At 47.4% G+C, this 24593-nt stretch overlaps 1 protein-coding gene across 11 annotated transcripts in view; it reads right to left on the bottom strand.

The window, feature by feature from the left end:
* KLC1 (kinesin light chain 1) overlaps positions 1–23777 on the bottom strand; it is a 64263-nt gene extending 40486 nt beyond the window's left edge. For 7 of the 11 annotated variants that reach the window (XR_009007418.1, XM_057542349.1, XM_057542352.1 and 4 more), the window contains exons 1-5: positions 23499–23775; positions 6751–7012; positions 4692–4922; positions 1084–1162; positions 364–589 (exon numbers count right to left, since the gene is read on the bottom strand). Coding sequence is in view for 10 of the 11 variants with exons in the window: in XM_057542349.1 (XP_057398332.1) it covers positions 364–589; positions 1084–1162; positions 4692–4922; positions 6751–7011 (797 nt within the window). In the remaining variant the exon portion in view is untranslated. Of the gene's footprint in view, positions 1–363; positions 590–1083; positions 1163–4691; positions 4923–6750; positions 7013–23401 lie in introns of all 11 variants that reach the window. The other 4 variants (XM_057542348.1, XM_057542345.1, XM_057542347.1 and 1 more) reach the window with 3 other exon arrangements.
* Between the last annotated feature and the right edge of the window lie 816 nt (positions 23778–24593).

The raw sequence follows: 24593 nt of genomic DNA, 5'->3' as shown, positions 1-24593 counted from the left end.
AGAGCTGACAAGGCCTCAGAAAGGCAGGGGGTACGGGCAGGCAGGGTGGGCAGAAGGAGCCTGGTATACCAAGTATTGTGGGGAAAAAAATCAAAAGAGCTTAGCTTGGCCAGAGCGAAGGGTGCTGTGGGCTAGTCCCAGAAGGCTGCCTGGGAGCCCCAGGCAGCGTCCGTTCTTCAGGGTCACACTCTTGCCAGAGAGCTTGCTAAATGTTTGCACTGAACCCCTGGCTGTCTGAAGACAAATGGATGATAAGGCTGGAAAAGTAGCTCGTAACAGTTTACAGACATGTATTTTTAGGGCAAGCTCGTTAAAAACGTCGTCTCTAGGTAAAATCAAGAGAATAAAATGAGGACTACTAGCCTGTACACCAAGGCCAGGATGTTGAGCATGGTGGCCACGTCTGGGTGGTCGTGGCCAGAAGTCTTCTCCAGGTCCTCCAGGGCCTGCTTGCAGAGGGGCACGGCGACCTCGTAGCGCCCCTGCGAGGCGTACTGGATGACCAGGTTGTGCAGGGTGCGCAGCCGTGCGGGGATCTCGTAGCCGCCCTGCTGGGCGGCCGCCGCTGCGCTGCTCTGCTGCTGCTGCACTACACAGAGAAGGGCTCACTTCAGGCGACAGAGAAAATCACCCGGTGACACCAGCTGATTAGCACTCCCTGCTCTGGCTCTGGTCCAGGTCAGCACGTGGTCCCCACTGTACCAAACCTGTCCAGCGTTCCCCACGCAGGCGAGGCAACACCAGCAACTTGTCGGGGGTGCCACGCGCGCCCCAACAGTGTGGTGAGACTGCTCTTGGCACCAGGAATACTCCTTTGCCCTTTCGCTCTGTGAGAATCCACAGATCGCGTCGGAACTGCTGGTGCATGCCCCTGTTGACGAGGGCTGGCTTAACACGCTACTCTATCCCAGCGAGAAAATGACTCGCAATTCTCTGGGGAACCACGAGGCAGCCCGAGTGTGCAAGGGCTCCTGAGAGGCAGGCTGCAGGCACGCCACCGCCTGCTAATGACGGCAATTACACCCCAAGAGGACCCGCCACCTCGGTCTGCATGCTGCCATTTAACCACCACTCCCAACTTACTTCCTTGACCGGGGTCGTCATCATCATTTGGGAAGAGGTCATCCAGAGGTTCTTTGGTGGAATCAGTGTCTTTGTCCTCCTATAAAACCAACCCAGGACAATATTAGTCTTACAAATACTATAAATCCTGCACTGGAAATCTTTGATACAAATTTCTTTTAAACTAAAAATAGAAAAGATGGTTTGTTTTTCAAATCAAATATAGGACTAGCCACAATTTGGTCTATCCATCAGTTTAGTAAAGAGTAATAAAAAGCCTGCTAGACTGAACTCAAAGTACTTGTGCGGTCAGGAGTGGCAGAACAGATCACGATGGCATCTCTGTGCCTTAGTCATCACCCGTGTCCTCCAGAAGTTCAAAGAGCAGTGAAGCCCTTACTTGAAATAAATTTTATTTGGAAACCAAATGATTAAAATGGCAAATCTCTGAACACCACAGAACTGGCAGACTGGACACCCCCCTCCCCACCCAGCATCTCCACCGCAGGACCCCTAAGAGCAGTGTGACAGCCTATGACTCGTGTCCCCCACAGATGAGCCTTCGGGTAAAATGAGTGACCACACGATGGAGAGAACAGACAGCAGCTTGACCAGGTGAGAACTCAGCATCGCCCTGGCGCAGACGGACACCATCTGCCTCTGGAAGGGACCTGAGAGGCACACGTCACTTTTATAACATTCCCATCTGGGACACACAGTCCAAACACACTCATGAGGAAACACTAGACAAACCCAAACTGAGGAACAATCTATGAAGTAACTGGCCTGTATTCTTCAAGAATACCAGTGTCATGAAAGACAAAGACAGGCTTTCTTCTTTCTGTGAAAGGACCTGTTCCAGATGAAAGATGACTAAAGGAACGTGACCACTATGTCCAACGTGTGGTCCTGAAATGGATCCTGGAATGAGCGAAAAACGTCATCAAGGACTCTGCTCAGACAATCGGCAAAAATGGAATCTGGGCTGCAGAGGAGAGAGGAAGCACTGCGCCTGGGTTCAACCTCCTGAATCTAACCCCGGCCCTGGGTCCCACAGGAGAACTCCTCATGCTAAGGAAATGCACCAGCAGCGGTAGGAGGGACAGGGCAGAAAAATTCTCATGCGAACCCCCTAAAAGGGGAGGCAGGGTTAGCTCATTGTATCTCTTCTCCAAGCTAGACACGTTTTCCAAATTAAAAGTTTTAAATGTCTCTGATTCTATGAGACCAGCTTTCCCCTGCTCAATGTTATCCAGTTTTCCAGGTGAATCAACTTCTCTATTCTTATTCCCACAGCAACCTACAGGAGTTATGTCTTTTAAATCAAAACATTCAGTTGCTCCTGACCTAGAGATCAAGGGAGAAATACAGTATGCCTCATAAAACAGGGTGCTGTGGACTAATTGGGCCCAAAATCCTGTTGAAGCCCTAACCCCCAGTGTGATGGTATTTGGAGGGAATTAGGTTAGATAAAATCACGAGGGTGAGGCCCTCACGATGGGATTGGTACCCTAATAATAAGAGACATCAGAGAGCTAGCTCTCCCTCCCCCCACACCCACACCCTGCCATGTGCAAACATAGGAAGAAGACAGCTGTCTGCAAGCTGGGAAGAGGGTCCTCACCAGAAAGCAGCCACGCTGGCACCCTGGTATCTGACTTCCAGCCTCCAGATCTATGAGGAAGTAAATGATCTCCTGTTTAAGCCACCTAGTCTATGGTATTTGGTTATGGTGGCCTAAGCTAGGACACAAGGCAAGTGTAGGTCTGCTGGCACAATACACAGAACCATTCCTACAGTCTTAGGATGAGGGCTCAGACTGCAGACACAAATGTGGAACTCAATGGTAGAAAGATTATGTAGTGAACATGCCTAGAACTATGTAGGCATTAAAAAATGTTAGCTCAGGGCTTCCCTGGTGGCGCAGTGGTTGAGAATCTGCCTGCCAATGCAGGGGACACGGGTTCGAGCCCTGGTCTGGGAGGATCCCATATGCCGCGGAGCGGCTGGGCCCGTGAGCCACAGCTACTGAGCCTGCGCACCTGGAGCCTGTGCTCCGCAATAGGAGAGGCCGCCATAGTGAGAGGCCCGCGCACCGCGATGAAGAGTGGCCCCCGCTTGCCGCAACTGGAGAAAGCCCTCGCACAGAAACGAAGATCCAACACAGCAAAAATAAATAAATAAATAAATAAATATTTTAAAAAAAAAATGTTAGCTCAAAATACTAAGTGAAATCCTGGATTGGATTCTAGAGCAGAAAAGGGACACTAATGGAAGGACTGTTGAAATCCAAAGAAAGGCTGTAGTTTCGTTAATAGTAATGCAGCAACGTTAATTTCTTACTTTTAACAAACGTACTGCTAGGGACTGAATGTTTGTCCTCCCCACCCACAAATTCATATGTTGAAGCCCTAATCGTCAATGTGATGATATCTGGAGGTGGGGCCTCTGGGAGGCAGTGTGGATTAGATGCGGTCATGAGGATGGGGCCACCATGACAACATTAGTTACACAAAGAGGAAGAGACCCTAGGTCTCTCTCTCTCTTTGCACACATGCACCAGGGAAGCCACATGAAGACACACCAGGAAGAAGGCCCTCACCAAGAAACCGACCAAGCTGTCACCCTGATCTCAGACTTGCAGCTTCCAGAACCAGGAGAAATTAAGTGTCTACTGTTTAAGCCATGCAGCCTATGGTATTCTGGAGACAGACAGTGCCCCAAGTTAACTCAGATACATAACGTGGTGATACAAGATGTTAACACTAGGGGAACCTGGGTGAAGGGCACGTGGGAATTCTCTTTACAGTATCACGTCAAGAGACCTAGGGTCTCTTCCTCTTTGTGTAACTAATGTCATCATGGTGGCCCCATCCTCATGACCGTCAGCATCTAATCCACACTACCTCCCAGAGGCCCCACCTCCGACTTTTCTGTGAATCTAAAATTATTCCAAAATAAAGAAGGTTACTTTAAAAAAAAGTTAACTGAATCAGAAATAAACAGTAAACGAAAAATAGTAATCGAGATTGGGATGAACATCCAGAGAGAGTCAACAGATGAAGGAAAAGACCAAGATCCTTGGGGAACCCTAACATCCAGGAACCACAGGAGAGGCCAAGAAGGAGGCATGAGCGAGGGACCAGGAGAACCAAGTGGTGTCCTGGGAGCAGGGGAGAGGGTTTCAAAGAGAAAGTGAAGCTCCACCATAAACTACAGAGGTAGTCCCGAGTCTGGATTACAGGCGACTGGATCAGGGCACTGTTAAAGGAAAAGCATCCCCGCAGCGTGATGGGCACGGAAGCCAGACCGCAAAGGGTGAGGATGCTCAGGGGATCTCAAGCTGCGACAGGCCTCGTTGAAGGCAATGGCACCTCTTTGCGTTTATTTTATATTTACAAAGTATTTTTACATTTTCTGACCATCGTTCAAAAAAAACACATACGAAAAAACTACTCCACAGAGAACTTATATGACTTGCCCAGGGACTCAGTCCCAAGACCCTTAATCCTTGGTCTTGTTAAACACAATCGCTGGAGGGGAGCGGAAAACACTGCCGGCTTTACTGAAACAATCTACCGACGATAACGTGGTAACTGTCAATACTGCATTCCTACAGAACCACTTACTGATGGAGAAATGTCATCATCGTATTTTTTTAGCTGATTCATGAATTCCAGATGCTTCTTTTCTTCCTCCAGTTGAGCCACAGACTGCTCACTCTTCTGCAATTTCTGCTGCGTGTTGGCCAATTCATCCCGCAGCCACTGATTCTCCTGGCACAGACGACGAACCTGTGCACGCAGCTTCTGCTTCTCCGACTCGACGGCATTCAGGTGATTTGACAGAGCCATCATAACCTAGACAGACAGAAACGCTGACAGCACTGCACTACTCAGCCCAACAAACGCCACCTCCCGTCTCCGCAAGCGTCCTGGGGTTGTAGCTCTAGCTGACACCTGCAGACACGTGCTCCGAAGTACATACAAGTACAATTTGCCATTACTTCTATTTCCACACTTTAGTCACAGGCTACATCCAGGGCGTGATCAAGAATATCACATGCTCAGAACATCTATGAAAAATGCATTTTTTTTTCTGTTTAGAAAGCATCTCGAATGGACTAGCAATGGACAGGCAGCTACTGTACTGATGAAGCTGTGTTTTTTTTACTTTTTATCTAGATGGCGCCAACAGAATCTCTCAGAGACCCTTTGCCACGGGTGAGAGCACATGCACACACCTGCACACGTGTGCAGAGTGCAGGTCACTCTGTGAGGGGCTGGTGGTGGAGCTGGGGCGGGGCGCACAGACAAGTCTTCCTCGCCACTGCAGGGGAAGGGACGAAGGCTCTGTGGTGTGGCCAGCACCAAGAGTCAGGATGCCCTGACGCACTCATAAGCGGAGGTCCCTACTGGGCTCTGCATGGGGTGCACTGATGGGTCTCAGGGACGGGCCTGCCTGGGAGGATAAGGGCTGAAAGAGTTGGGGAGGAAAGCCGGCTTCGGTCTGTTCTCTCTGCAGACCGTGCACCTGCCCCTCCCTCTTTATTATCCTCCTAGGTCTAAAACCTGAAACTCTAGAAGGTGGGGCTCTTTCCTCCTTCTTCTTTTAACCCCAATATCTGCCAAACTAAAAAAGGAGGTTCACCCCTATATCGCTTTTCAACACAACTTGCAAAATAAGAGATTCACAATAGACAAAGTCCTACAATTAGAATCTGTAACATGCTTAGGATGAAGAATTCTAAAATCAGGGTATGGCCATCACTTTGGTACAGAATGATTTCCTCTGGGAAAGCAGGAACTGGTAAACCAGAAGCCCCACTTCTGCCTCATTCATTCACTATACAAGAAGAAAGCTAAGAAAGAAAGAAGCCAATTTTTAGTGTATTTAATTTTACCTAAAATATGTTGGCAAAGCTGAAAGTTATGGCCGGGGGGCAGGGGGCACACCTAAATGTTTCCAATTTTTTCATCTCTATGTCTAGCAGGATAGAAACAAAGGTTTAGTCAAGTGCATTAGACAATCTTGTCTTGGGGTACTGCAGAGACTATGAGCTGTTGGCCAACATTCACCCTTCTTCCTCAGGCTTAAGAACCTGGAACTCTAAGGGGCAAGACAACATTCCCCAGTGTCCCTCACAACTAGGTGTGCCCACGGAACCAAGTTCTGTCCAATGAGATGTAAGCAGAGTGCCACGCACACTTCAAGGAGGTAAAGGGAGGAGGCACACCCTTCCTGCCTCTTCGCAGTCCTAGAGTGGGGTCACGTGGCTGCAGCTGGGACTCTGTCTTAGCCCACGAGACAGGCTGGCTGGGGTGTAGTGCAGCAGGTGGCAGGGGCCTGGGTACCCTTGACAACCATACAGCTATAGGACCTATCTGGGACAGCCCACCTCAATATGTGCTTTACATATGACTATGATATTTAAGCCACTGTTTTTGTTTTTTGATATATGCAGCCAAATCAAATCCTAACTGACACAGAGTTACCTCTATTTTCGCTCTACTTTTTAAAATTTAGACATGCCCAAATCATCATTTGTATAACATACATAACCCACATATAAGCTGATTTCTATTATTCTATAAGTATCTGCCCTCTAGTTTAGTTAAACCTCATATGTCAAACAAAGTCTCCACTTTTCCAGACTGGCAAGTTCATGTTCATATCTGAGAGTTATACCTGTGCCTCACTCAGGCCAAGCTCCAACATTTCCAGTGACTTTCGGATCATGTTTGATTTCTCTTCCACCAGATTACTTTCGTCATCTTTCTTCAAACACTTTAGTGTCTCCAGTAAACTTTGTAAAATGGAATTGTGCTCATTCTTCAGAGCCTCCAGGCCCTGAATTACTTGCTTTGTCTTAGAAATAATTTCATCCTGCGTAAGCTTCTCCAACTTGTCTTCCTTTATGTACACCATTGTGGACATGTTGTCATACATTCTAGGATGGATAAAGAAAAAAAAGATAGACATCTCATTAGAGGCTTAATTTATGTTACACCTTTAATGAAATACATGTGTGAAGACTTCTGAATTAACATTTTTATAGGTGAATAATATGTGTATTGTGATTTATTACCTGGAAATACTACATTCTGTACTGTTTCTGTTTTTCCTTTGCAGACCAAATTAATTACTTTTCTGGCTTATGTCTGAATTTTTTTTTTTTTTTTTTAAATAAAAGTCTCTCCTGCTGGACTGTAAGGAACAGGAAGGTAGAGACTGTAAGTGTTTTTTGGTTTTTTTTTTTTAATTTTATTTATTTATTTATTTATTTATGGCTGTGTTGGGTCTTCGTTTCTGTGCGAGGGCTTTCTCCAGTTGCGGCGAGCGGGGGCCACTCTTCATCGTGGTGCGCGGGCCTCTCATTATCGCGGCCTCTCTTGTTGCGGAGCACAGGCTCCAGACGCGCAGGCTCAGTAATTGTGGCTCACGGGCTTAGTTGCTCCGCGGCATGTGGGATCTTCCCAGACCAGGGCTCGAACCTGTGTCCCCTGCATTGGCAGGCAGATTCTCAACCACTGCGCCACCAGGGAAGCCCTGAATTTTTTTTTTTACAGAAGAAATGACAGTAACTGAAATTAATGCCGAAGATGAAAAGCAGCAAAACATCCAAATGGCATTTCTAAAACACACAGCAGGGCTTCCCTGGTGGCACAGTGGTTAGGAATCCGCCTGCTAATTCAGGGGACACGGGTTCGAGCCCTGGTCCGGAAAGATTCCACATGCCGCCGAACAACTTAGCCCATGTGCCACAGCTACTGAAGCCCGCGCACCTAGAGCCCGTGCTCCGCAACGAGAAGCCACCACAATGAGAAGCCCACGCACTGCAACGAAGAGTAGACCCCACGCACAGCAACGAAGACCCAAGGCAGCCATAGATTAATTAATTAATTTTAAAAAACATATTTAAAAAAAAAAAAGACTCCAGGAGGATGAGGGCTGAGCATGCCTACTGGGTCAGACTAGCCAAGAGGCCACCAGCATGAAATCATATGGTGTCTGGGACTGCTTTTAAAATACTACAGTGAGAAGGTAAAGGAAAGGAGAAAGGGGCACATAAAACAATGTCAGCAAAATGGCGATGATGGCTAATAGGAAGCAACAGTTCTTTTTACTATCCTCTCTAGTTTCGTGTCTGTTTTTAAATCCCGTAATTTTTTTTTTAAGGCCACAAACAGTGATCATTAAGAAAGCCTGTTCAGGAGAGTGATAGCGACGGATGTCATATTAAATCACCTGAGAGTGATTTCCTTCACAGCACTTATGACTACCCAAAATCTTTGTTTTCACATATTATCTTATATTCCCTTATATATGAGTTCTTTTTTTTTTTTTTTTTTAAATTCTAAAGGTGTTCTTTATTTATTTATTTTTTTTCCCCCAAGGATTTTTCTTTTTTATTTATTTATTTATTTATTTTTGGCTGTGTTGGGTCCTCGGTTCGTGCGAGGGCCCTCTCCAGTTGCGGCAAGCGGGGGCCACCCCTCATCGCGGTGCGGGGACCGCTCTTCATCGCGGTGCGCGGGCCCCTCTCCACCGCGGCCCCTCCCGCCACGGGGCACAGGCTCCAGACGCGCAGGCTCAGCAACTGTGGCTCACGGGCCCAGCCGCTCCGCGGCATGTGGGATCCTCCCAGACCAGGGCACGAACCCGTGTCCCCTGCATTAGCAGGCAGACTCTCAACCACTGCGCCACCAGGGAAGCCCATGAGTTCTTTTTAAAAGGCAAGACTTTACCTTATACCCCCAGTGAATGCACACTACGTAGGACAGTTCCTGGCCCTCACAGACCATCTGGTGAATGGATGGACGGATAGATGCTGGGGGAAGGGAAGCAGTGGTTGGGTTTTTTTTTTTTTTTTTTTTGGGCCACGCTGCGTGGCTTGTGGGATCTTAGTTCCCCGACCAGGGGCTGAACCTGGGCCACGGCAGTGAAAGCGCCGAGTCCTAACCACTAGACCACCAGGGAACTCTGGGGGAGCAGTGCTGAAGCAGTGACTACAGACCCCACACTCTAGGATTTGGGAGTGAAGGCTGCGAGTAGCTGATAACAGGGTCACATCTGTCCTTGTACCCCCCGTTTCATACTGGAAAGCTGATTTTTTTGCGTAACACAAAGACTAAACTTTGGAAGTTTAGAAGCTGTCTGTAGGACTATTCAGAAATCCACCTCCATAACACAAAGAGCCCAGAAAACAACAAAAGAACAGAGGCGACTCCTCTACCTGACAGTGTAATATTATTAGATTTGTTACATACTTATTTATCTCATAGCTCTCCAACTGCACTGCAAACTCCAGGAGAGCAGAGACCTCATTTGTCTTGTTCAGCACTATATTCCCAGCCCGTCACACAGTAAACACTAAATATATGTTTGCTGAATGAATGAAGGAAACATTTTAGAACCAACTTCCAATGAACAGGACTCAATACCACTAGGTTAAGGTGTGGATCTGAGCACTGCCTAAGGTTCACTTCCCAGAACTGGTGTCCCTAGAGAAAGAAAAAAACCCAAAAATGAAGAACTCCTTCTCCACTTTTGGCAGCAACACATTTATGTATTATTTCCTAACGATGCAACGTTTATGCTCTTCTTCCCCAACCTAGACCATAAAAGTGTTTTACTACAACATACTCTGAGCGAGGCCCTGGCTTATACAGGGTGACAAGGGCCTCACCCTCAGGGACATGCAGGTAAAGAGAAGACAAGTAAATGAACACGCCCACCCAGAGCTAAGGACACTTTACAGGTGACAAGACTTACGGGGGGAGCATGGGGGGTGAGGGGGCAGCAGCACTTCCAAGGGAGAGGGGAGGCCAGCTACTCGAAAGAAACGACCCCCGACCGCCACCCCCAGGAGAGCTGTCCTTAGCAAATGAGCACATCTTCTCTAGACGAAGTGCGGGGCACTGCTGGCAACGGGCGAGGCAGAGACGTGCACGCTCCTGCTGCCTGCGAGCAGCTGCACGGGGCTGCAGGTCGCTGTGAGCCAGGCACGCTCTCGGCGATAAGACTAGAGCCACACAGGAGTGAGGCTACAGCACACCTGCACTCTGAAGGCAAGAGCCGGGGCGAGGGGGCCACGGCAGCAGTCAGGAGAGTGAGGAGGGCATCAGTGACCACGCCACGGAGCCATCCATCAAGACCCACGGCACTTACTTCCCAGCCCTCTGCTGGCCCAAGGTTCGATGCCTCTGCTCAGAAAGCCAAACACCTCGCCAGCAACTTCTCAGTCTTTCCCAGCAATGTTAAACCCAAAGGGACGCAGAGGAGAGTCTCTAGACCTAGTAATAAATGGCGTGACTTCACTGCTCAAATCACCTCCGGAAAACCAAGGCTCTTGGGGCATGAATGGGCAGTAAGTCATAGCTCTGCAGGTTAAATTCTGTCCAGCCATAAAGATGGTCAGTGTCACACCTCTACAGGTTACAGCGGTGGTTGAAAAGGGAAGAGAGGGCACTTTTGTTGAGAGAAAGGGGGACAGTGTTTATACAAAAGTACGAAAACCACAAAAGGCAGGACTTAGGTAGGTAAAAAAGAAAACAAAATAAGAAAGACTTACCACTTTAATTGAGGGAATGCCTCAATTAAGTAAATACATTTAGAGAAACCCAATTTTAATTCCTTAAGGAATATGTAACAAAACTGGCCCCAGGGCACTGCATGCTCACACACTCTTGTAATGGCTTTAACCATACACAAGAGTAATGAATACAAACGTTATCTGGACGCATGTGTATACACACATACACACACATACACACACACACACACACACATCAAAAAAAGAGTCACTTAAGGCAGTTTTTTTTTAAACTTACTCTTAAAAGAAAAGGAGAATCCAAATGCTTTTGGGGGGCACTTAGCTCTCCTGAGAAATGAGATGACAGGTGCTGTGGACAGGACGGAGCCTGGCTCCGCCACCAGCCATCACCGCAGCATGGGCGAAGTCCCCAAACCTCCTGGGGTCTCAGTGGTTAGCAGACCTCCCTCTCCAGGCTTTTATGAACATGGGCGAGTGTAGATGGGGCACTAAGCACAGCAGCTGACAGACACATAGGAACCACTCAGTAATCAATGCAATCTCCCACCCAGGAGCTAAGGAATCAGGAACTTCCCTAATAAATGACTGCTCAAGGTCTGCAGACACACTTCCTATAACTAACTCAGTACTCTGCAAGATAGTCAGTTCCTTGTTAGATTGTTCCAGTTTAGTTAGAAAGTTATTCCTTTTGCTGAGTTGATATCTCCCTCCTTGTAACTTCTACCCACTGAGCCAACTTCTTCCCTCTAAAATAAACACAAAATACATTTACTATCTCATCCACAAGATAACGTTTCAAATATTGTGTGACAGGCATAGGACTCTCCAAATCTTCCATCTCCCCGGCTCACACCTCACACTACTCCTCTGGCACGCCTCAATCGTGACAGTTTCTTCATCTCCCATCCAAGTCACCATCACATGGATTCAACTGTGCACACTGCTTCTTCAGAGGGAAGCACACAATGGCACATATATTTATACTGCTCCATAGCTCTCTTATTTCTAAGCTAAGCCATTATAACCAAAGGTGGGTCATATAAAAAACAGCACTAAGACAACTGGCTATTTGGGGGGCGGGGGGAAGATGCATTCCTACCCTCACTATACACTAAAATAAATTCCATATTGCATAAAGAATTAAAGGTTAAAAAACCCACGAGAAACTAAAATAAAATTTAGGCAAAGGTCTATATGCATACAGGTGAAGGTAAAGAGCGTTCTATGAATAAAATGGCAGAGAACTAAAAGAAAAGACTGATAAGAGTTTATTTAAAATAAGAGGGCTTCCCTGGTGGCACAGTGGTTGGGAATCTGCCTGCCAGTGCAGGGGACACGGGTTCAAGCCCTGGTCCGGGAAGATCCCACATGCTGTGGAGCAACTAAGCCCATGCACCACAACTACTGAGCCTGAGCTCTAGAGCCCGCGAGCCACAACTACTGAGCCTGTGTGCCACAACTACTGAAGCCTACGCACCTAGAGCCTGTGCTCCGCAACAAGAGAAGCCACCGCAATGAGAAGCCCGGGCACCACAACGAAGAGTAGCCCCCGCTCGCCGCAACTAGAGAAAGCCCGCGCACAGCAACGAAGACCCAACGCAGCCAAAAATAAATAAATAAATCTAAATAAATTTATTTTTAAAAAAAGGTATGTTTAAAATAAGAAACTGCTAGGGAGTTCCCTGGTGACCTAGTGGTTAGGATTCTGGGCTTTCACTCTCGTGGCGGGGCTCAATCCCTGGTCGGGGAACTGAGATTCCACAAGCCGCAGGACACTGCCAAAAAAAAAACCTCCTACTAAAGTTTGATCTAGAAACTACCTTTCTGAGGAAACACTATTTTGCAGCCCATTACAGTAGAGAGCTGAGAGGGTTAAGGCAGAGGTCACGCTGATTTCTAATGTCAGCCATCCCAGTTTGTCAGCCCTCAGCCTCCCTCCACCCCTGCTGCTGAGTGCGCCTCCAGGCGGCTCCGCTGACGGCATCAGCCAGCACAGCCCTGGCAGGCACACAACAAACAGACACGCTAGTTATTCTGTTGCTCAAACTGTTCCAGCTCTGGCCATGGGAGCTCCTTCCATTTCTTTTGTGCCCCACTGACATGCCCATCCTTTTATTTTTCGAGCACTTTCTGGCACTACAAGATATTCCAGGCCCATCTTGTATTCTCCCTAGCCCAGCCCTAGAATCAGCCATTAGTCCAAAACTGGGCTCAGGGGTCTCCCTCCCAAAACCCATAAACCGGGCTTCCCTGGTGGCACAGTGGTTGAGAGCCTGCCTGCCAGTGTTCGAGCCCTGGTCCGGGAAGATCCCACATGCCGTGGAGCAACTTAGCCCGTGCGCCACAACTACTAAGCTCGCAGACCACAACTACTGAGCCCACGAACTGCAGCTACTGAAGCCCGCACGCTCTAGGGCCCGTGTGACACAACTACTGAGCCCACGCGCCTAGAGCCTGTGCTCCGCAACAAGAGAAGCCACCGCAACGAGAAGCCCACACACCACAACGAAGAGTAGCCCCCGCTCGCCACAGCTAGGGAAAGCCCGTGCGTAACAACAAAGACCCAACACAGCCAACAATTAAAAAAATAAATTAAAAAAAGAAACGTGGGGAAAAAAAGTAGCAGATCTGTATGCAGAGTGAGTAACAGCCAAGAAAGAAATGTGAGTTATTCTGACGGTTCTTGAGTGCGAAATGAAGTTCCTATAAACACAGCAGAGTATGGCAGAGAAAAATAAGATGGAGGGAAGAACACGGAGGTCTTTACCTAGCAAAGACTGGTAGCAGAAAATCACATTTGAGATGTTTTTCCAAGAGATATCTGAGCTGATCCAATGGGAAACTCTGGCAGCCAGCCAGACCCACGGCCCATCTCTCCACACAAGCCCTGATGTGCACCAGGCCTGGGGAAGGTCCTGATGTAGAGGGCAGGAGTGAGGAGAGGCAGGTAGAGAGTCTCTAATGAGTCTGTAGAAAACAACCCAAGTTGTATTCAGGGAAATATTCAGTGCTATGATCTGAATGTCTGTATCCCCCCAAATTCATATGTTGAAACCTAGCCCCTAAGGTGATGGTATCTGGAGGTAGGGCTTCTGGGAAGGTCATGAGGGTGGAGCCCTCATGAATGGGATTAGTGCTCTTATAAAAAAGACCCCAGAGACCTCCCTCACCCCTTCCCCCAGTGAGGACACAGGGAGACACCATCTATAAAACAAAAGCAGGCTCTCACCAGACACTGAATCTCCTGTCACCATGACCTTGGACTTCCCAGCCTTCAGAACTATGAGAAATAAATTTCTGTTGTTTACAAGCCACCCAGTTCATGGCATTCTGTTACAGCAGCCTGAATGGACTAAGACATTCAGTACCCTGGAACCCAAGATGACAGTGTGTTGTGAATAAAATGACACAAGTGTCAAAACTTAAAAAATTAAATGAATGAGCCATCAATTCCACTCCTGGGTATATACCCAAGAAAATTGAAAACATGTTTATGTAAAAACTTACACATGAATGGTCCAAAAAATAAAATGCTGGACAAATGTAAAACTTGTACACAAATATTTTGGCATTAATCATAATACTAAAAATGTGGGAATAACCCAAATGTCCATCAACTAATGAATGGATAAACCAAATGGGGTATATCCAGACAGTGGAATATTATTTGGCAATAAAAAGGAACGAGATACTGATACATGCTACAACATAGCTAACCGTGTGCTAACTGAAGGAAGCCAGACACAAAAGGCCACGTGTTGCATAATTCCATTTATATGAAGTGTCCATGGAGACGGAAAGTAGATTAGTAGTTGCCAAAGGGATAGGAGTATGGGGAGTAACAGCTAATAGGTACAGGATTTCTTTTTGGGGTGATGAAAATGTTCTGGAATCAGATGGTTGCAAAACCCTGTGAATTTTTTCATACATGAATCATATCTCAGTAAAATACAACCAGAATTTTTTTTAATTAAATGATACAGATCAAAGAAAACAAAAACACAAAACCCCACTTTGGGACCTAATCTATTTTAGCTTTGTCAAAGAGTCACAGAAAGCTTCATTTCTCAATCTTTTTATCCTGTGCTCCCCTTTTGATAAACAAAAATCTCAAGCCCTTCTCAAGGTATTTAAAAATGTCTAAATACATGTCACCTATTGCAACTAAACAGGTAATCAATGGTAATATTAGAAGTAAAAATATACATACTTTTTGGTTCTGAAATTTCAGAACAAAAATTATACAGTGTAGAGTCAAAGGGAAATACAATTCGAGAATTTCCAGGGGATGGTTCATTTTTTGTTTTGGTGGGGGCAGGAGAGGGTAAGCAGGGAGGTGTGTCACTCCCCCAGTTTATATAACAAAGTTAAGGTTCACATTTGAGCAAAATCCAAAAAGGTCTCCTGCAGGGTCTCAATCTTGTTCAAACCATGACATTTTGAATAAAAATGCAAATGTCACACCCCTTCGTGGTTTGTATTACAATAGTTTGTTTTCTAAATATAATATCGTATTATAATAATAAATATATTTTATCCAGCTCTACATGGCCTGCCCTTACCCACTGAGAATCACTATAATCTACTCGAGGGAGGATGTGCTCTATTAGGTACCTCCTGACCAGAAATTTCATCTCTGGGCTATGAACTGACAGAGACAACTGAGAGATACAACTCCAGAGCCTGCCAATGGAAACTACTGACTGCATCATTTTCTGCTAGAACCATGGTATCTCCTCTGATCTAATCTAACTTTATCTAATCCTTTTATTTCCTCTTCTAAACTTGGGTCACAAGAATGAACTTGAATGAACAAATCCTGCTGGCCTAAAAATCAGAAAAATCTATAAAGTGAAATGTTTTAAAATTAAAGACTCCATAATTACAGTATCTATTCTGAATTTGTTTCCATCCTAAAACTATAAACCACTGGATAAAACAGAAGCTTGTATTTGCCTCTTGGGTGAGTCTACTGTAGATGCCCTTGCAGAATTAGAAATAAAGGCAGTCAGAACTCCGGGTACTTTTCCCCACAGCCCTGCTCAGGAAGTTGAGGCTGAGTGTGCTTCTGTTTTGCACTGGGCCACCTCTGCGTACAGAGATCCTCTAACTCTATGATAACCTAACCACACCACCTGTGGAAGAAAGAACTTTACAAGAAGGCCAGGTCCCCCACCAGCTGGTGAAGTGCCTACCTCTCCACGAGCAGCGCTCCAGGCCAGGGCCAGGAGTGCACTGAGGTCTTTTAATCTGCTGTGGGACCACAGGTCCATCTCTCCACATACAAATTTTAAGTATGAGAAGCTACAGGGAAGGGTACTACATGAAAATATGGGAGAACATGCGTTTTCCTGAAACAAGGATGACTGAGCCCAAATGATGCAGATGTCTCTATTACAAGTCCTTGGTTGAGCAAGCGAAAAGGAAAAACAGCTTCATCAGACGCGACTAAGAGAATACATAAGAGGGTGTTATGGGTGACCGGGGCAAAAGAATATAGAGTACTCATTCTGTGGTTTTAAAAAAAACCATTTTTATTTCAAAATGAAAAATGTCAGCAGATTAACATAATACCATAAGACTAAGTTCATGTATTTAAATGCTAATCAATAACACATACATGAAATAATTTTCTTTCCTAAAGAAAGGAAATTAAAAAAATTTTTTAAATGAGTTCTCTCAGGAGAAAGGAAATGGGAAAAGAGAAAGAGGCAACTCACACCTTTACATCTTTCTGTATCATGAGTTTTCCTTAATGAGCACACATTTTTTTAAGATTTATTTATTTATTGATTGATTGCTATGTTGGGTCTTCGTTTCTGTGCGAGGGCTTTCTCTAGTTGCGGCAAGCGGGGGCCACTCTTCATCGCGGTGCGCGGGCCTCTCACTATCGCGGCCTCTCTTGTTGAGGAGCACAGGCTCCAGACGCGCAGGCTCAGTAGTTGTGGCTCATGGGCCCAGTTGCTCCGCGGCATGTGGGATCTTCCCAGACCAGGGCTCGAACCCGTGTCCCCTGCATTAGCAGGCAGATTCTCAACCACTGCGCCACCAGGGAAGCCCGAGCACACATTTTTAATAATTTAAAAACAGAGAGGGGGACGTCCCTGGTGGTCCAGTGGCTAAGACTCTGTGCTCCCAAGGCAGTGGGCCCGGGTTCAATCCTTGGTCAGGGAACTAGATCCCACATGCCGCGACTAAAGATCCCTCACACCACAATGAAGATCTGGTGTAAATAATAATAATAATTAGTAAAACTACTAATTATTAAAAGGCACAGCCAAAGAACAGTTAAGCCCCAGATTCGGAAAAAATATTTCCAACATATGGCAAAAGACATGTACCCAAATACATAAAGAACTCTTACAATCAATAACAAAAAGACAACACAATTTTTTTAATGGGCAAAAGACTTTAACAGACACTTCACAACAGCAGGTATACAAAAGGCCAATAATTATCTGAATAAGTGCTCATCATCATTAGTCATCAGGGAAACGCTCACTAAACCCATCACAAGACACTACGGACTGTCGCTAAGATGAAGCAGACAACACCAAAAGCTGAAGAGGACATGGAGCAACTGCAACACTCACACACTGCTGGTGGGCGTGTAAAATGCACAACCACTTTAGAAAACTAGCAGTGTCTTTAAAAGTTAATCCTACATCTAACCTATGAACAATTCCACTCCTAGGTATTTATGCAAAAGAAATGAAAATGTGGGACTTCCCTGGCGGTCCAGTGTTTATGACCCCATGCTTCCACTGCAGGGGCGGGTACAGGGGGCACAGGTTCTATCCCTGGTTGGGGAACTAAGATCCTGCATGCCTCGGGGTGAGGCCAAAAAAAAAAAAGATGTGTGTCCACACAGTCCTGTAGAAGAATGAGTGCTCCCCACCCCAGATGCGCAACAAAAGGAGAATGGCTAGACTGGTAGATCCATACAAGAGAACAATACTCAGGAATAGAAAGGAACAAATCACTGACACGTGCTACAGTATGTGAATTTTTTTTTAAATTTATTTTATTTATTTATTATTTTTGGCTGCGTTGGGTCTTCGTTGCTTCACGCAGGCTTTCTCTAGTTGCGGTGAGCGGGGGCTACTCTTCGTTGCGGTGCGCGGGCTTCTCATTGCAGTGGCTTCTCCTGTTGTGGAACACGGGCTCTAGGCATGCAGGCTTCAGTATTTGCGGCATGCGGGCTCAGTAGTTGTGGTTCGTGGGCTCTAGAGCACAGGCTCAGTAGCTGTGGCACACAGGCTTAATTGCTCCATGGGCATGTGGGATCTTCCCGGACCAGGGATCGAACCCGTGTCCCCTGCATTGGCAGGCAGATTCTTAACCACCGCGCCACCAGGGAAGTCCCGCAGGTGTTGAATTTTAAATGGTTACGCTGAGTTACAGAGGATGGATGCAAAAATACATATATTGTTTAATCTCATTTGCATGAAATTCTAGAATAGATAGAACTAACCTATGGTTATGGAAGTAAGTCAGTATTGCTGGTAGGGGAGTGCAGGCCACCTCTAGGAGCTACGGGAGGCAGCCCTCAGCTGACAGTCAGCCAGCAAGAAAACCAGGACATCAGTCCTACAACCAAAAGAACTGAATTCTGCCACAACCGCAAGAGCTTGCAAGAGCACCCTGAGCACTGGAAGAGAACAACAGCCCAACACACGACTGTAGCCACGTGAGCCCTGAGCAGAGGATCCAGCCAAGCCATGCCTGGACCCCTCACCCACGGAAACTGTGAGATAACAAATGTTACTGTTTTAAACCACTAAATTTGCAGTAATTTGTTATATGGTAAATAGAAAACTAACATAAACGTCACACAAAAAAAGCTTTAGAACTTAATGATGTTTTAGTTTAAAAAAAATAGAAATTATGGATGAATCTTGAGGACATTATTCTAAGTAAAATTAGCCAGTCACAAAAAGACAAATACTGTATGACTCCAGTTATATGAGGTATCTAAAGTAGTTAAATCTATAGAAACAGGAAGTAGAATGGTGGTTGCCAGGGGCTTAGGGGATGGGGGGAAATAGGGAGTTGTTATTTAATGGATACAGAGTTTTAGTTTTGAAAGATGAAAAAGTTCTAGAGATCTACTGCACAACAATGTAAATATATTTAAGACTACTGAACTACACTCTTAAAAATGGTTAAGATAGGGCTTCCCTGGTGGCGCAGTGGTTGAGAATCTGCCTGCTAATGCAGGGGACACGGGTTCGAGCCCTGGCCTGGGAAGATCCCACATGCCGCAGAGCGGCTGGGCCCGTGAGCCACAACTGCTGAGCCTGCGCGTCTGGAGCCTGTGCTCCGCAACGAGAGAGGCCCGCGCATCGCGATGAAGAGTGGCCCCCGCTTGCCACAACTGGAGAAAGCCCTCGCACAGAAACGATGACCCAACACAGCCAAAATCAATCAATCAATCAATCAATCAAAACATACGCATCTGATTCAAGATCCTCATTAAAAAAAAAAAAAAAAAAAATAGAAAAAAATGGTTAAGATAGTAAATTTGGGGGTTTTTTAAACCACAATCTAAAAAGAATAGAAATTAATATATTTTCCCCGTTTGGTCAATAATACAAATAATTTTTAAACAGACAGAATAAGTGAATTTAAGAGAAAACACACCACCATATTCACCATAAGAATGAGGATTCGGTCAGCTTTTACTGACCACGGAGCCTGCGCCAGCTTCTCTGAAGGACACAAGTACTACAATACCAGCATGGTGACCCGAAACACTATACTTTAGACAGCAACCCCAAGGAGTGACCATGACCACCCTGCATCACCTGGGCTTTATGAAACGGAAATGGGGCAAGGGCGTCCCAGGTGAAGGCAACTGGAAGACTGAGCTTAGCATTACTGTGATTCATGATAGCAAGGTGGTTCAAAGCTTTAAGTGCACAAGCAAAAAGCCTTGAAATAAAAGGCTGGCTTCACAGCTGTATACCTCTGGTTTACATAACTTGCCCTCTCTAATCCTCAATTTCCTCAACAGCAGGATAGAGGTGATTGCTGTACCAATTTTACCTGGTACAGTGCTAAATTCACTATTATCAGTTTTATCAGTAGTAGTATAATAACTTCAAAGAGGCTGGAGCATAAATTTCCACATTATGCCATCGAACTCAGGGAACAATCTAAGGTTTGAGTTGAGTTAGGTATTTCCCTGGCGGTCCAGTGGTTAAGACTTCGCCTTCCAATGCAGGGGGTGCGTGTTCGATCCCTGGTCAGGGAGCTAAGATCCCACGTGCCTCGTGGCCAAAAAACCAAAACATAAAAAACAGAAGCAATATTGTAACAAACTCAGTAAAGACTTTAAAAATGGTCCACATCAAAAAAAACCAAAAAACCTCTAAAAAAAAGAAAAGAAAAAAAAGTTGAGGTAATTGGGATATTTTAGAACCAAGGAAATAATGTCTACTTTACACATGCACTTAGCTTAAATTGTTTGTTCTAGTGATATTCACTTATATCTGCTTTATTAAGTATCAACGACATACCAAGCATATTTAAAAGCATAGACTGAGATTGCTTTCATCTGCCTCCAAAAATTAGTTAAAAATAAAAACATAATTCATTTTTGATCTAAGAGTATGTTAACCAGCAGGCTACAGGGCAGAATGACACAAGGATACTTTGGGAGAAAAAAATGCAGGTCATCTCTGAATTAGCCCTCCAGTCTTGGAAAGCAATATTCTCAGGAAAAGTTTAAAAGGTCACAAATAGCCCTCCAGAACCAAATCCAATAGACTTTTCTGTCCAAATCTTTCCTTACCTCTTAGCCCATTTGATACTGCCCTCCTCCTCTTCCCTGTGCCCCAGGGCTTTCCTACCCTTAGGGCCACTCCGCAATCTCTACCAAGTGTCAGAAGCTCTCAAATCTTTATCTCCAGCCTAAATCTTGTCTTGAGCTCCAGACCTGAATCTCCAACTGACCACTAATCCACTTGGCCGCCCCACGAGCATCGTGGATTTAACCTACCCAAACCCAAACTCGCCATCTCCTCCTCCCATCTTCCCCATCGTGGTGGATGTCACCTGCCAGTGTGTCACCCAAGATAGAGACAAGGAAGTGACTCTAGATGCATTCCTTCACATTATGTGCCAAGCACTGACACTGAATACACCAGATAAAAATCCCCACCCTGCCCTTGTGGAGACTGAATGTAAGTGGAGGAGACAGATAAACTATATAAGAAAATAATTAAGTAGGGAATTCCCTGGCAGTCCAGTGGTTAGGACTCCAAGCTCTCACTGCCGAGGGCCTAGGTTCAATCCCTGGTCGGGGAACTAAAATCCCATAATCCTCGAAATGTGGCCAAAAAAAAAAAAAGAAAATATAATACTGTACAGATAGTGAGAAGTAGTAAGGAGTGTGTGGGGAAGTGAGGACACACTGATATCCAGAAGAGCAGACTCGGAATGCGACGGGGCGTACTTGAATAAGGGCAAGAGTAGGAAGACAAGGGGAAAAGATGGGGTGGGGTGCTTAAGGGACACTGGCAAGAACTTCAGCAGAGGAGTGACATGATCCCACTTAGGTTTTAGCAGCTGGCTCGGGTTTGAAAACTGCCTATAGTCTCCTTCTGCCTACAGCCCCACCCTTCCCCCACTCCACTCGGTCCCAAGTCAGGACCACCCTAACCCATCAATCCCTCTATAATTCATCTGTTCCTCTGTTCCTACTGCCCTGCCCTAACCCAGAAGCTCCGTCCTCCGGAATTCCCTGTCCTCCCTAGACACACTGTACATCGCCCTTCCTGATCTCATCCTTCCATTCTCACCCATTCCCAATCTGCAGCACCACCACTCCCAGTCCCACCCCCACTTTTCTTCAAGTCTCCCAGGCGGAATCACCTCCTCAGAGCACTCGGCACGGCATTCCGTCTAATCTGTGGTACCAGACTGTGAGCTCCTCCAGGACAGCGACTGTCCCCGTATCCCCGACTACTCAGCACAGCACCTGCCATTCAGCTGGTTCCCAACAGACATTTAAGACCTTGCTTTCACATCTTAAGAGGCGAATCATTTTTATCCTATACCACGAAACTGACACTTAAAACTTCCCTGTGCTTTTTGATCAGTACTTTTGTACTGATCACTTCTTTGTTAATAAAGTTCTGGTTTATCATCATATTTCACTTAGGTTTCCAAGTTATACGAATCCTACACTTTACTTAAAATTCTGACTTTTCCACTTCTAGTTTTCTTTTTGTACAATTATATTTTGAAATAGTTTATAGCCCTACATGGAAAGCTACACATTGACTTATCTATTTTTCAACATTATGAAACATGCTTAAGAAGGTATAATATTTTAAAAGAATATATAATTTAAGTAACTGCAGCTGAGTTTTTACTTACTATGCAATATTTAGGATACTATGTGCCGCTCCCCAGTGGCATTTCCTCCCTCCTCCTTGCTGGCGATTCCCATGCATGTCTTTCTTCCTTTATGATGTACCATCTACAGTACTGTCAGAAGACACTGCCAAGCTAGGTGAACCTGCAAGGCTGCCGTGGGGTTACCACCCTAGGTCCTCCACGCCCCTCAGTGACAACAGGGCTGCCAGGCTCCACTGCAACACGAGGCTGCCTTCTTAGATGACTTGGAGAAACTGGCTCTTAAGAGAGGGTCCTCCCACGCCACATCTAATCCCACACAATCTGAAATTTTTAGTATTTAATATCACTGTACTCTTAGAGGTACTTAGGAAACAGAACAATGAATCAAATTTCCCACCTTAACTAAGGCTTGTTGCCAGTCCCTAAAAGAGGGTCATCCTAAAGAAGAATATGAGATTTAAGGAGGTTGTTCCAATTTCTAATGTAACTATTCACTGAACTATTACAATGTATTCTGAGCTAATGATTCTGATCAATGGCTTAGTCATGCTCTACAAAAAAAGCCTTTACGTTGAACTAATGCAAAGGCTCAAAGAACCAACTGACCCTTCACACAGCAGTTTAAATGGTGTATCACAAATTTTCTGCTCTCACACTTCTAAAGAACATCATTTTTTCAAGTTCTCCTTAACAAACGCTTAATATGTAAACTCTGAATGTGCTGTTTAACAAAACAGTAAAAAGCAACAACAGTACAAAATCTCTAACACCAAATTGCCTGGATCTACAAACCTTAAGTTATAAAACCATCCAATTCACCAGGCATTCACTTTTTTAATGTCTTACTTTAAATTTTTAAGGAAAGAAGTGCATCAAATTTGACAACCGAGTAGGTATTCCAGGACCGGAATGCTACAAGTTTAGTGGGAGCAACTCCAGCCTAAGCGAACACTGGGGATGAGGCGTTTCGGGTCTCGCCGCTAGAAGAAAGGGGCCGCGGGGCAGGCGTGGTCCAGCCGGACTCTCGGGAAGGAGCCCGCACGCTTCCGACCCGCCGACCGCCCGCGAGCGTGACAGGCGCGCCCGCCCTGGGCGGTGCCGCGGGAAAGGGCGGGGGCCGGAAGGAAGGGGAAGGACTCGGACAAAGCGAGCCGGGCCGGCCGCCCCCTCCCCGCGCGCCGCGTCCTCCCTCCCGTCCCCCGCCGCGCGGCTCCCGGGGCCACAGCTGTTCCCAGGGCAGCCGCCCCCGCCCGCAGCAGGGCCGAGCCTGCGACGCGGGGCCGGGCGGGGGTCCGGGAGGGGCCGGAGCCAGATAGGCACGCTGAGGGGACCCGAACCTGAAGGGGCCGTGACGGGAATGGGCCGGCGTCCTGGGTCCTGGGCGGCGGCCGGGACCCTGGGAGAAAGGGGACGGACCTGCTGGAAGCCCGAGGGCCGGAGAGGGGCCGGGAGGCGCCAGGGGCGGGAAGCGACACGGGTGCGGCCGGAGGACCCGGGCCCGCCGCCGACTCACCGTGCTGCTCCCGCGGGGTCGCGCGCTCGCGCTGTCAGCACCGGGAGGCCGCGGGCGCGTGCGCCGAGCGGGACCGCCGGGGCTGTCGCCTCGGCCGCCTCAGGTGCGGCGCCGCGGTCACAAGCGAGGGGCGCCGGCGCGGCCGCCCCGCAGCATCCTCGGCCGCCCACGCGCGCTGTGCCCCGCGGCTCCTCCTCACAGCCGCCGCCCCGCCGGCTCCGGCTCCACTGCTCCCGCCGCCGAAAATGGCGTCTCTGCGTCCCTCCCCCGGCTCGGCGTTCCCGCCCCACAATGCCGCGCGCCACCGTGACGTCACCCTGCCCCACCGCCTGGGGGCGGAGCGGCCCGGGAACCAGGGGCCCGGCGGAGCGGGCCACCTGGACCCAGACGCGGTCCCAGGCTGGCTGCCGCGGGCCACACTGGGGTCGGGGAGCGGGATGGGGGGGGCCCTCCGTGGGCGGCCCCGCGTGGGCAGGGCCAGAAGGTGGCCTGAGGAGGGCGCTGGCCCAGCGCTGCCGGTCAGCACCGCGTCCGGGCCCTTCCCTCCCGGGCGCGGCCGTCTCGTGCTCTCATGTATCAGGAATAATATTTATTCACATAATATTTATGTGCTCGTTTAAATCTTTCCAGAACCCACTAGGGGGGCTTTCACCAGCCCCTCCAAAGGAAAGGCTCCTGAGGCGCTAGCCTAAGCCAGGAGGCCTTTCTCCAGGACAATCTGGAGTCTTCGGTCGAGACCCTGACCCCCCAGTCCCCACGCCTTGTCTATCTCGTTCCCTCGCCCCTGGGCCATCGGATCTTCAAGGATCAGAGTCCAAGGGCACTTTTCAAGCCCTCCCTTCAGCCACAAAGGCCTCGCAGGAACCGCACCTCAGGCTCATAAGCGGGGTGGGATGCTTAACCTCTACTGCCTGGCAAGAGCAGAGGTGCTGTCGCCCCCCCACCCACGGGCAGCCATCACCAGGGCACACCCCTGGGCGCAGTGCCACGACCTCCAGCCCAACCCAAAGGGCAGTACTTCCAGGTCAGAGAATGCTCCTGGGCCCCATCCTGCTGCATCGGGGCTCTGCAGGCCTGACTCAGCAGCCAGCTGCG

This window comes from Balaenoptera acutorostrata, chromosome 3 (genome assembly GCF_949987535.1).
Source record: "Balaenoptera acutorostrata chromosome 3, mBalAcu1.1, whole genome shotgun sequence".
NCBI classification, from domain to species: domain Eukaryota; kingdom Metazoa; phylum Chordata; class Mammalia; order Artiodactyla; family Balaenopteridae; genus Balaenoptera; species Balaenoptera acutorostrata.
The sequence above is the reverse complement of the archived record's forward strand: the minus strand, read 5'-3'. Positions and strand labels throughout refer to the sequence as shown.